Genomic DNA, 10,898 nt, shown 5'->3' with positions numbered 1-10,898 from the left:
TTCGGCGTATGGCTGATCCAGCCGCAGCAGCTCGCCGAGAGCGCAGCGATGCTCGCCGCATCGAGCGTGCAGCGCGGCGCGCCCGAGGCGGTGCAGCGGCGGTGGCACTTGGGCGTGCAGAGCTCGATGTCGCCGGCCGACATGATGCTCGAGATCTTCCGCGCGCTGCGCGTGCTGCAGTTCGAGTGGAAGATCGTGGCGCAGTACTCGCTCAAGTGCCGCCCGTGCACCGCGCGCACCGCGAGCGAGGGGATGGGGCAGGAGCCGATGACGCGCTTCAAGGTCAAGGTCGGCCTGCAGCTGTACAAGATCCAGGAGGACTCGTACCTATTGGACATCCGGAAGGTCCTCGCCGCAACCTCCACACCCGCCACCCCCTTACTCGCCACCTCCTTACCCGCCACTGCCCTCGCCCCCCCGCCCCCTTTGCCGCCCCCGCCCTCGCCGCCGCCTCCCTCTCGCCGCCACCCCCTTCGCCGCCCCCGCCCTCGCCGCAGGTGGACGGAGACGTGCTGCCCTTCATGGATGTGTGTTCGCTATTGTTAAGCGAACTGAAGCTGTAGCGGGGACGCCGTCTCGGGGGGGGCTGCCTCTCTCACCGTGTCTCTCACTGACTCTGTGTCTGGGCTTGGCAACTAGCGAATCGTACCATGTGTAATCTTTCACAACTCGCACAACACTGGTCCCCGGGGAAAGGCGCGCAGTTTCACTCTGGTTGTTGGAGCCTCGCCAAGCTCCCCCAGAAAAGAAATCGACCTGGCGCCGCACACAATGCCCGCCTCGCCCTCCCGCGCCAACGCCGCGCTCCGCACGCCGCCGCCGCCGTCTGCTGACAGCGCGCCGGGTGGTGAAGTCCCAAAGAACGTCCTCAAGGCGGCTACGGACGGCCGCGTGGGACCAGTGCGATCGTGGCTGAATGTCGGCGGGAAGGCCGACACTCTCGCTGAGCAACCCTCTCAGGTCAGCGGCCGCACGGTTCCATGCACCCTGCTGATACTCGCCGCACAGCACGGGCACACGCAGATTGTCGAGCTCCTCGTGAAGCGTGGCGCACACATCAACCTGCAAACCAGTCGCGGCACCACTGCGCTGAACTTTGCCGCCCACAACGGCCGCGAGCGAATGGTGGACTTGCTGCTGCAGCACGGAGCGGAGTTGAACCCACAGGACTCCGCCGCGTGGTCGGCGCTGGCAACGGCTGCCAAAGGCGGCAAAGAGCGGGTGGTCGACCTGCTGCTGCGGCGTGGCGCAGAGATCGACCGGCAAGACAAGAACGGTTGCACCGCACTGGTTCTCGCCACTTTCTACGGCCGCCCCGCCGTCGTGCTCCGCCTTCTGCGGGCGGGCGCAGACATGACGTTGCGCGCACAAGGCAGGACGGCGCTGCAGTTGGCCAAGGAGGAGGGCCACGCCGAGTGCGTCCAGGCCTTCAAGACGTACCTCGGGGAGGTGGCTGCGCGCCGGAGCAAGGCGCCGTCGGCCGAGGCAGGCGGCGCAGGCGCGGCGGTGGGTGCGAGTGCCGCGGCCTCTGCTTCGAGCGGCGAGGGTGGCAAGGAGGCCGAGCCGAGCAGCGGCGGTGCGGTGCCAGAGGAGGTTGTGGACGCGGCTGAGCGAGGCGATGAGGAGGCGGCAGTGCTGGCGTGGGTCGACGGCGGCGGGCGGGTCGACGCGGCGTTCGAGTACCTCTATTCGAACGGCCCTGTGAGCGGCGTGACGCTGCTGGTGGTCGCAATGGCCCATGGCCACGAGGGGCTGGCCGAGGCGCTGCTCCAGCGCGGCGCGGATGTCTCGTTGCAGACCAGCAAAGGCGGCACCGCGCTGAGTCTCGCCGCCGCGAATGGCTTCGAGAAGCTGGTCGAGATGGCGTTGCGGCACGGCGCGGAGATCAACCAGCAAGCTCCTCTCTGCGGCACCGCGCTGATGACCGCCGCCGGCAGAGGCCAGGAGAAAGTGGTCGACACGCTGATCAGGCACGGCGCAGAGATCAACCTTCAGTCCAACGCCGGCGACACTGCACTGATTTGTGCCGCTTACCGCGGCCACCCCGCCGCCCTTCTCTACTTGCTGCGGGCGGGCGCAGACGTGACGCTGTGCAGTGCAGATGGCAACACCGCGATGCAGCTTGCCAAGGAGCAGGGCCACACCGAGTGCGTGCGCGCCCTCGAGGAGCATGTGGCGGCCGAGAAGGCGGCGGAGAAGGCGGCGGCGGAGGCGGCGTGGGCCGCGGGAGCGGCGGAGAGGGCGGCGCAGAGGGCGGCGGAGGAGAAGGAGGCGGCGCGGCACGCCGAGGAGCTGCTGGCGGAGGTCGAGGCGGAGAAGCGCGCCAAGGGCAAGAAGGGCAAGAAGAAGAAGAAGAAGGGCGGCGGGGCGGGCGCGGCGGGGCCGTCGCAGGAATCTGAGGAGGGTACCGAGGCGCCGTCGGAGGCAGACGCAGCCGAGGCGGCGAAGAAGGCCGAGGAGGCGAGGCTTCTCCAGCTTCTCGAGACGCTCACCGAGGAGAGGATCCGGTTCGGCATCACGGCGGAGAGCCAGGCGGCGGCGTCGGCCGAGGTGGCAAAGGCGGCACGCTTGGACGCTGAGGCGGAGGCGGCGGAGGAGGAGGCGGAGGCGGAGGAGGAGGCCGAGGCGGTGGCTGAGGCGGCGGAGGCGGATGCCGAGGCTGCACAGGCGGAGTCCAGGGCGGCGGAGGAGGCGGCTGAGGCGGCGCTGGAGAAGGCCACGGCGGCGCTGGAGGAGGCCAAGGCGGCGCGTGAGGGGCGCGAGGCGGCGCGAGAGGAGGCGGCGGCCGCGACGGAGGCGAGGCGTGCTGCTGCAGTCGCTGCGAGGGCCAGGGCGACCGCCGCCAGGATGGCAGCGGAGGCGGCCCAGCGCTCATAGCGCGAGCTGCTCAGAAGAAGCGCGTGGCCACCACCCTGGGGACTCTCTGGGTGGAGCTTGGGAGCTTCCGTCGAGGACACGCTTCCCGCAGGGTCATCATGCACCGCTGATATGTGTGTTTGGTGTTGTCGCTGTTCACTGGAGCCGGGGAGGTCCGGGGGGGGGGGGGGGGCTTGTGGGGCGAACTCCGCGCGCGGACCGCGGTGCTCGCCGCGCCGGGGGAGAGAGCCGGACACTGCGAGCCGCACCGCGCCCGCCGCCGCGCGGGGCCGGCATAGCAGGGTTCAGAAAGAAAGACAGATGAAATAAAACAGACAACCCAAACGAGGGAATAGGCTATAGGGGAGGAGGACAGGGTCCCCACCTGCACGCCGCCACGAGCAGGGTTTTGGAAGGACGATCAGGGGGACAGGGTTCAATCAGCGTTGAATCTTCTTTTCTTCCTGCCGTGTCATCGAACCCCCGTCATAAAAAACAAATGCCGCTGAGGCCGGCGAACGAGGCGGAAAAAAGTGCTTCGAAGACACGGCCGGAATCATGTCAATCCTCTGCTTGTGCATAACAGGCGTCGCAGCGACTCTCGACCAGTGCGTCACCGACCGTGCGTCCGGCGTCACCACCTGCGAGCGGGCCGTTCACGATGCGCCTGGGTGCACCGAGATCTTCATCTGTGCCGTTGCAGCGCCAATGCGATCAGCATGCGGGAGCAGCAGCTGCGCGAGTGTGTGCGTGTGGAGGCAGAATGGCGGTTGGTTCAACAATCGCTCGGGTCCCGTCAGCGAGCCGCCGTGCTCCGCTAAGTGCCCCAACGCTACAGCCGCGGCTATTGCCGTCGCCGACAGCCGCGGCCATGCCCACTCCCATGAGGAAGGCGCAGCCGACGCCGTCGCCGACAGCCATGGCCATGCCCACTCTCATGAGGACGGCGGCTCCAGGAGGCTCGGCATCACCGAGCGCGCCAGGCAGTGGCCGGACCAGCTGATCCGTTGGCACTTTGCGAAGCAGAGCGGGAGCCGCGGGTGGGCTCCCGGCTCGCTCTTCCGTGGCGTCGTCGAGGCGGCCATCGCGAGGATCGAGGAGAGCACGTGCATCTGCTTCGTCGAGGTCGATCCGGACGAGACGGACGAGACGCAGCCCACCTTTGTCGGCAGCAACGAGCCGCGGCTCGCAATCTACGGCTCGGGGTCGCAGGGGTCAACGAACTCCTGCTCAGGGTCTGCGACCGTCGGAGCCTACACGTCTGCGACGATGACGCTGAGCTCCGGCTGTCCAGCCTTCGAGGGCGTCGTCGTCCACGAGTTCTTACACTCCCTCGGTTTTTTACACGAGCACTCTCGCCCCGACCGCGACGAGCACATCGAGGTGCGGCTTCAGAACGCGCAGGTCGGCGCTCGCGGCAACTTCGAACGACTGGATGCGAGCGACTGGTACAACATCCAGGGCGACCCAGACAGCAGCTGGGACTGGTTTTCGATTATGCTGTACTCGAGCTCCACCTTTGCCAGAGAACGAGGCGTGCCCACGATGGTCGTCCGCAACAACAACCAGGTTGTCTCGGACGGCCGCGGCAGCTCAAAGGCTGCAAATTCCGGGGACACATTTGGGAGCACTCAAGTCCTGTCGCAAAAGGACATTGGCCAGATCAACTCCAGGTACAGCTGCGGGCTGCAGACGACCTGCCCGGGCTACGTCGCACCCGCGGTCTGCGAAAATGTGTTGGAGCGGATCGCGTGCGCTGCTCTCGCGGAGAGGGAGCGCAACCCGTGCCGCTGGGACAGCGACGATGCGCGGTGCGGCACCTGCGCCGACACGCCCGGCTGGAGACTCGACGGCTGGCGCTTCAGCGACGGTAGTGGCGTCGACTGTGAGTATCTCGGTCAAGTCACACTTGGAGACGTGCCGTTCGACTGCGGCTCCGACTTCAGGGGAGGCGGGATCGCCGCGAGCCTGGCGTGCTGCGCGTGCGGAGGAGGTGGAGCGGGGGCCCCTGGTCCCTCGCCGCCATCGTCGGCGCCGCCAAGCACGCCGCAGCCCTCCCCGCCGCCGCCCTTGCCACCGCCGCCCTCCGCCTCGCCCTCGCCACCGCCAGGGACCGGAGTACTGGCTGCATCGCCCGGCTCCGACAACGCCCGCGGGACGGTAGTTGCGGCGATTGGAGTGGCTATTGGGCTGCTCCTCGTCGGAGTCTTCGTGGCAGCTGGCTGCATGGCTCGCAGTCGCGGCCGTGCGGGCAAGGGTCGAGCCCATCCCATTCGCGGGCGTAGCATCTACAACTCCGAGCCTCGAGGACTGACACGAGGAGCGACCCTCAAGAGCCCACAAGCACTAGCTGCCTCGCACGTCGAGACGCCGCGGCCACCACTGCAGCCATACGCGCGCGGGCGCCCGACGCCACCTCGGCGTCCACCTCCTCTGCCGCCGCCCCCGCCGCCCCCGCCGCCCCCGCCGCCGCCGCCGCCGCTGCCACGGCCGCCGCCGACGACGGCGACGACGACCCCGCCGCCGCTGCCGCGGCCTCCGCCGCTGCCGCCGCCGCCGCCGATGACGACGACGATGACGACGACGCCGCCGCCCCTCCGCCCGGATGCGGCTCCTCTCCGAGCCACCGCAGCTCGTGGTGCGTTCGTCAGCTATTCGCCACCTACGCGCACCCAGCCGGCGGGTCTCCGAGGCGGTCCGCAAGGAGGGGTGGCGCGGGCGGCCAACAATTTACCTAAAACTCCTTGCCGATGTGTCACCTTCCGCCCCAAAGAAAGTCCGTGAAATCTTCGATCAAAGTGCGCGCGTCGACGTCCCTTGGCAGGAACGCGTTGCGTGTGCCTCTCCCACCAAGTAGAGAAGGCGGAGGCGGTGCTCTCAGAGGAGCGGAAGCAGCCCAGATGCCGGACCCGGGCACTATCTGTGTGGTGGCGAGCTTCGCGCTCTTCGAGATGGCGGTTGGGGTGATAATCTCGTTCCTCGTGCGGCAATCAGACGAGCAGCGGTTGGGGCAGGAGAGGGAGGACGAGGCAAAACTGAGCGACGCGATCAAGCAGCTCGATGAGCGCTGCTATGGCGACGAGCGCTGTTCCGCCGCTGACGAGTGCAGCATCTGTCTGGGCCGCTACGAGGCGGACGATAAGGTTCGTAGACTGAAGTGCGGCCACGAGTACCACTCGGAGTGCATTGAGCAGTGGGCGCGGTGCAAAGGGCTGGACGCCGCGTGCCCTCTCTGCACGCGCCCTCTCTTCCCGCCGCGCACTTGCGCGCCGCCAATCGTTTCATCGCAATCAGCACCTGCGATCACGATGCTATAGCGCTGAGCTGCGTCGGTTGCGCGCGTGACGTGGTGCGCTTGTGCAGCAGAGGCGCGCAGAGGGGAGGACCGGGAACTGTCGAATGTGGGGGCCGAGTACGTATACGCGTGTGTGGCAGGTTAGTACAGATGTGGTTACCATGAGCAAGCAGGGCGGGCGGGCAGCGTGGGCCGTGGGCGGGCAGCTGCGGGGCGTGTGTGTGCGCGCAGCGCGCCGGGCGCGGCCGCAGGCCGCACGGCGCACGCTGCGGATGATGGCGCGTCGTAAGAGGGCACCTGGGCATGTGATCTGATGCAGCTTGCCGCCGCGGCACGCGCCCGGGAAAGATTGTGAAGCGCGTTTTGACGGCGCGAACATCGATCGACGGGAGATACCAAAACCGCGCGCCGCGCAGTTCGCCGCGCGCCGCAGCGCGCTAGTCTCGCTCCCTAGTACCGAAGGGTCCCTAGTGTCGGCGGCGGACACGCGGGACGCATGGCGGGACGGCCGCACCCCCATTTTGCATTTTCTCGCGACACGTGCATTCCCCAGCGTCGCACCTCACACGGCGACGGTCCACACTGCCACCACTTGAGCCCGCGCGCGCGCGACGTCACACCGCAAACGAGCTGATCAGCTCCAGCTCGCGCGCGACGCTCCCACTAAACTCGCTCGCGCCGCCTCGCTCTGCGGCGCTCACGGCCTCCGCCTCGATCTCCAGCAGCGCCCGCCGCATCGCCTCTGGGACAGAGCGGCCGGCGAGGTCGATCGAGCGCCACCGCCTCCACAGAGCGAGGCTGCCCCCGTCTCCCGCCGCCGCCGCGGCTGGGTCGCCGAACGTCCACCGCTTGTAGCACGCGACGAGCGGGTCCGAGGCGGCGGTGAAGAAGTGCGAGGCCGTGTGGCCTCCGCCGCGTGCTAGCCTACAGGCAAGGCAACTCGCTGCAGCCCCGCCGGGCGGTGGCATCGGAGAGCCCGAGCCTGTCCCGGGGCGGGCGCCACGAGATCTGCGAGCCCGTCGACATGAAGCCGTGAGTAGACCGGAAGCAGATGCCTGACAGGGCGTTGGAGTCGGGGCGTGGTGAGGGCAGTGGGTACTTGACCCGTCCCCAGAAGCGCCCCGCCGCGCCGCACCGCTCTCCTCGTCGCGCAACACGCCCGCCATCCAGCCCAGCCAGCCCGCCACGTCTCCTGCAGGGAGCGAGCCGTCCGACACGCGGCCCGCGGCGGCGGCGAGGTGGTCGGCGCCCGCCCGCTCGCGCCCGCGCACGTCGAGCTTCGCGTGCGCCCTCCCGCCCGCGCCTAGAGGGAGAGGCAGAAAAGGGCTGGCCGAGAGAGAGAGCGAGCCTCGCGCCCCGCCCGCCCGACCCTCGCCGACGCTCCGCTTCCAGTCGAAGGGGCCCTCGCCGTCCCACCACCCCTGGGCGGGCAAGGGAGGCGGCGAGCTAGTGGAGCTGCGTGAAGTGCAGCAGTGAGGAGAGGCAGCGGCGAGGCCCGCGCCTTTGCGACGCATAGCTCCTTGAGCCCGGCGGAGCAGGACTCGACGCCTGCAGCGGTCAGCAAAAGGGCTGCTACAAGTGCTGCGGCGCTGCAGCAGCGCGGGGGAGACGCGGTGCCGGTCCGGATCGAGAGGCCGTTCGAGATGTTGCGGCCCGTACCCGGAGGAACCCTCTCCACCGCCCAGTGGCGCGTCCCCGCCGTCTCCACGACAAAGGCCTCGCCTGCGTCCGCCTGTGGGAAGATTCACGGAAGCTTCGATTAGGAGCTCGCCTCCCATCACCAGAGCCCTCTGCCGCGCGTCTGCCAGCAGGAAGCCGTTCTCGTACGTCCAGTCGCCGCCCTCCTCGCACGCGCCGCCCTGGCAGGGCGGTGGTGCAGCAGAGGCAGCGGTGAGCGGCCATACGGCTCTGGCAACCATCAGCCCGCGGGTGTGTCAGTGGCTGTGGGCGGCGGGGAGGCTGCTTTATGGAAGCGGCGCCTGGCCGTGCTCCTCCAGCAGCGAGGTGAGGTGTCCGACCGCCGCTCTCGCCGTCGCGCCTCGCTCCAGCGCCAGCCGCAGCAGGTCCATCCCGAGAAGCCTGCAGTGGAGGCTGCGTCACGGGTCCGAGAGATGCCTTGCGTCCAGCTGCGGAGCCCTCCCAGAAGGCCTCGGCTCTTCCCCGAGCTCGTGTGCGAGGAGCGAGGAGACGGCCTCATTCCCGCCGACCACGCCACACGCGTTGGCACCGATCTCGCACCTGGTACATGCAAGACCGGAGGTGACGGGGTGGGTCGCACCCAACGCACCTCGGCTCACCAAAGATCTAGCCCCCACATCCAGGCAGGCTTGGAGAGCACGACTGCGTGCGTGCGCTCCACCTGAGGGATCTCGATGTGCGTGCAGCGCAGCATCGATCCCGGCGCATGACTTGCTGCCGGGCAATGCATCACCTCGTGCGCTTCATCAGACGGCCGATCTGCATTCTTTCCAAAGACCGTCGCCGCCGGCCCGCCACCGCCCGCCACGTAGACAAAGGTGTCGCACGAACGCGGGGGCGGTGGCCGACGTGATGAATCGGCTTGCATACATGCATGCACTGCACCTAGCTAGAGGAAAAAAATCCTTGGGTCGGACGCCGGTTCGGGGCCTAACTCTAATAATAATAAAGAAAAAGAAGAAATCCGTGCCAAAAGGGACGCGACGATGTCCAAGCGCGAGCTCAAAGACCTCGGGCCGGCGCTCGCGTATCGCCCTACGCACCGCGGGCCGACGGTCACTGCGCGCGTGAGCACCGGACCGCCGGCGCCAAGGAAGAAGGAGGCTGTCGCCGATGTAAATAAGAATAAGCGACCGAGGCGAGCTGCGGCGGATGCAGCCAGTGGTGCGCTCGACGGCGCAGACACCGCGGTCGCGGAGCTGAAAGACGTGCACGCATCGCAGTCGATTGCGCTCACATCCCATGACGCGCTCGCTGCGATGCTGTGGCCTGCACATACTGTTGTGGTGACACTGCACACGAGCGAGCGGCCTTCGTGTCTGCCGGGAGGCGTGGTACATATTGGTGCGGCATTCGACGACCGCGCCGACTTTGACGACGTCGCGATGACGAGGCGCCTCGACAGGCTGTGCGCTTACACGTGGGCGGCCGACGCGGCACGCGTGGTCTTTGTCTGCCACGCTGGCGTCAACCGCTCGAGCCTCGCGTTGTGCTACTACCTCCAAAAGTACGGCCTGGTGGGCTGGCAGCAGGCAAAGGACGCGCTCGTTGCCGCCAAGCGCGGCGCCGCCAGCGGCTGGCCAACGCTGGAGAATGGAGCGTTCGTGGCGTACCTCGCTCGGCACTTTGGGAGTGCGGCCTCCTCGTCCGCTGTTGGCGATGGCGCTGCCTCCGCACCTGCCGCCGCAACTCCCGTAGCGCCGCCGCCACCGCGCTGGTTCTGGCGCACGGTTGCCACCGCGCGCCCGAGTACCGGCGGGCCGGGCGCCGATCCGGAGGAGGCGGCGCGGCGGCGGCAAGAGGCGGACGAGCGCATGCGCAGCCAAGGCGTCGACCCGCGGACGGGCCGCACTTGGGGCTGCTGGGAGCGCGGCCGGCCAGGTGGCATCTGGGTGCGTGGAGTACCGGGGCAGCGAAGGCCGTGGGGCGAGTGTGGTTGAGTATTTTTTTGGTAGAAACATAGTAACTACCGTAACTAGTAGCTCGAGTACCGTACACACGCGTACAGAGCCAGGTGTACACACCCGCGTACAAGCTACAACGCCGGTGTAGCGGGTTGGGGTTCGTGAGTAGAAGATACCGGCTGAGCTGGCAGCTGCCATGGCATCCCCATGGCAGCTGCGCGCGCCCGGGTGGGGGTGCCGGGACCGCGGGAGGAACGAACAGCTGCGTCACATTATCTCGTCAGCGGCGGCGCGGAGCCTCTCCAGCTCGCCCTGCTCGAAGCTGCCATAGGTAGGGCAAGGCCTGTGAGAAGGCCTGCCCACCATCGCGAAGAGTAGAGCGCGGAGCACTCCGCTAAAAGGGATCAGCGAAATAGAGAAAAACGCAAACGAGGTTCCGCAAGACAACTGATCGACTCTCTCCAAGTGCTCTCCCTCCCCCTCTCTCTCTCTCTCGAGCGTGTTTTGTTGTTGAACTCTCGCAACCCGAAAAATCTCTCTCGCAACCGCCAACCCGCTACAGATCGAGAGAGATGTTGTTGTGAGAGAGAGATTTTTGAAAACCAACGCCACAACGAGTGAATTGTTACTCGCCGCGTTCTCTGAGTGTGATGCCTCTGATATGCCAAAGAAAATCCACGCGTGTCGTGCCCGCGGCCGAGTAATTTTAAATTTGGGCCGAAGAGCCGTCCGAACCCCGAGCGCGCTGGACGCCGCCTGAGCAGACGTGCGCTCGTGAGCACCTCGCAGATCGGCTCGACAATGGCCGGACGAGCGAGCGTGGCTGACGTGCCCAACGACATCCACGACGAGTACGAGGTCGGCGAGACGCTCGGCACCGGCCACTTCTCCAAAGTCAAGCTGGGGATCCACAAGATCACCCGAGAGAGGGTCGCGATCAAGGTTCCCTTTGACGGCGTAGCTGGGATATCGCCGTAGTAGCCTTGCGGACATCACACACGTCCGCCGCCCCGTTACACACGCCAGAGAGACGACGTCCCGTTGCGGGGATTCGTCCCCACACTGCCTGATATGCGGCCGGCGACGCCGGGGGTAGGCCGCCGCACTCGTCAACACGCCGGTTTCGTGACTTGCCACTCCGTACC

General features: G+C 67.5%; 6 protein-coding genes across 6 annotated transcripts in view; 4 read left to right on the top strand and 2 right to left on the bottom strand.

Moving 5' to 3' along the window:
- Positions 1 to 48: 48 nt before the first annotated feature.
- On the top strand, positions 49 to 2,987 carry EMIHUDRAFT_246661 (hypothetical protein; the record flags this gene model as incomplete). The annotated part of the gene is made up of 3 exons (XM_005766097.1): positions 49 to 345; positions 2,425 to 2,550; positions 2,847 to 2,987. 3 exons carry the CDS (start codon positions 49 to 51, stop codon positions 2,985 to 2,987), a joined length of 564 nt encoding a protein of 187 aa, XP_005766154.1.
- A 1,694-nt stretch (positions 2,988 to 4,681) lies between these two features.
- On the bottom strand, positions 4,682 to 5,531 carry EMIHUDRAFT_371000 (hypothetical protein). Its single transcript, XM_005766096.1, has one exon. It carries the CDS (start codon positions 5,127 to 5,129, stop codon positions 4,755 to 4,757), a length of 375 nt encoding a protein of 124 aa, XP_005766153.1. The 5' UTR covers positions 5,130 to 5,531; the 3' UTR covers positions 4,682 to 4,754.
- A 225-nt stretch (positions 5,532 to 5,756) lies between these two features.
- Positions 5,757 to 6,173, top strand: EMIHUDRAFT_246659 (hypothetical protein; the record flags this gene model as incomplete). Its single annotated transcript, XM_005766095.1, has 1 exon — positions 5,757 to 6,173. The coding sequence occupies one exon, from the start codon at positions 5,757 to 5,759 to the stop codon at positions 6,171 to 6,173; it is 417 nt and encodes a 138-aa protein (XP_005766152.1).
- A 592-nt stretch (positions 6,174 to 6,765) lies between these two features.
- Positions 6,766 to 8,717, bottom strand: EMIHUDRAFT_246658 (hypothetical protein; the record flags this gene model as incomplete). The annotated part of the gene is made up of 10 exons (XM_005766094.1): positions 6,766 to 7,075; positions 7,155 to 7,206; positions 7,287 to 7,343; positions 7,521 to 7,572; positions 7,662 to 7,699; positions 7,811 to 7,883; positions 7,933 to 8,010; positions 8,170 to 8,230; positions 8,449 to 8,510; positions 8,583 to 8,717. The coding sequence occupies 10 exons, from the start codon at positions 8,715 to 8,717 to the stop codon at positions 6,766 to 6,768; spliced, it is 918 nt and encodes a 305-aa protein (XP_005766151.1).
- Positions 8,718 to 8,835: 118 nt separating this feature from the next.
- EMIHUDRAFT_246657 (hypothetical protein) lies at positions 8,836 to 9,789 on the top strand (the record flags this gene model as incomplete). The annotated part of the gene is made up of 1 exon (XM_005766093.1): positions 8,836 to 9,789. One exon carries the CDS (start codon positions 8,836 to 8,838, stop codon positions 9,787 to 9,789), a length of 954 nt encoding a protein of 317 aa, XP_005766150.1.
- Positions 9,790 to 10,494: 705 nt separating this feature from the next.
- Positions 10,495 to 10,898, top strand: part of EMIHUDRAFT_459499 (hypothetical protein) — a gene marked incomplete at its 3' end in the record, with an annotated part of 3,249 nt that continues 2,845 nt past the window's right edge. The window contains exons 1-2 of the mRNA XM_005766092.1: positions 10,495 to 10,695; positions 10,850 to 10,873. Coding sequence (XP_005766149.1) covers positions 10,555 to 10,695; positions 10,850 to 10,873 — 165 coding nt within the window. The 5' untranslated portion in view covers positions 10,495 to 10,554. The remainder of the gene's footprint in view (positions 10,696 to 10,849; positions 10,874 to 10,898) is intronic.

The sequence above is a fragment of the Emiliania huxleyi genome (assembly GCF_000372725.1).
Source record: "Emiliania huxleyi CCMP1516 unplaced genomic scaffold EMIHUscaffold_522, whole genome shotgun sequence".
NCBI classification, from domain to species: Eukaryota; Haptophyta; order Isochrysidales; family Noelaerhabdaceae; genus Emiliania; species Emiliania huxleyi.
The sequence above is the reverse complement of the archived record's forward strand: the minus strand, read 5'-3'. Positions and strand labels throughout refer to the sequence as shown.

Coding starts and splice junctions, on each gene's coding strand:
- EMIHUDRAFT_371000 (XM_005766096.1), bottom strand. CDS start 5,129: ATGGGATGGGCTCGACCCTTGCCCGCACGGCCGCGACTGCGAGCCATG.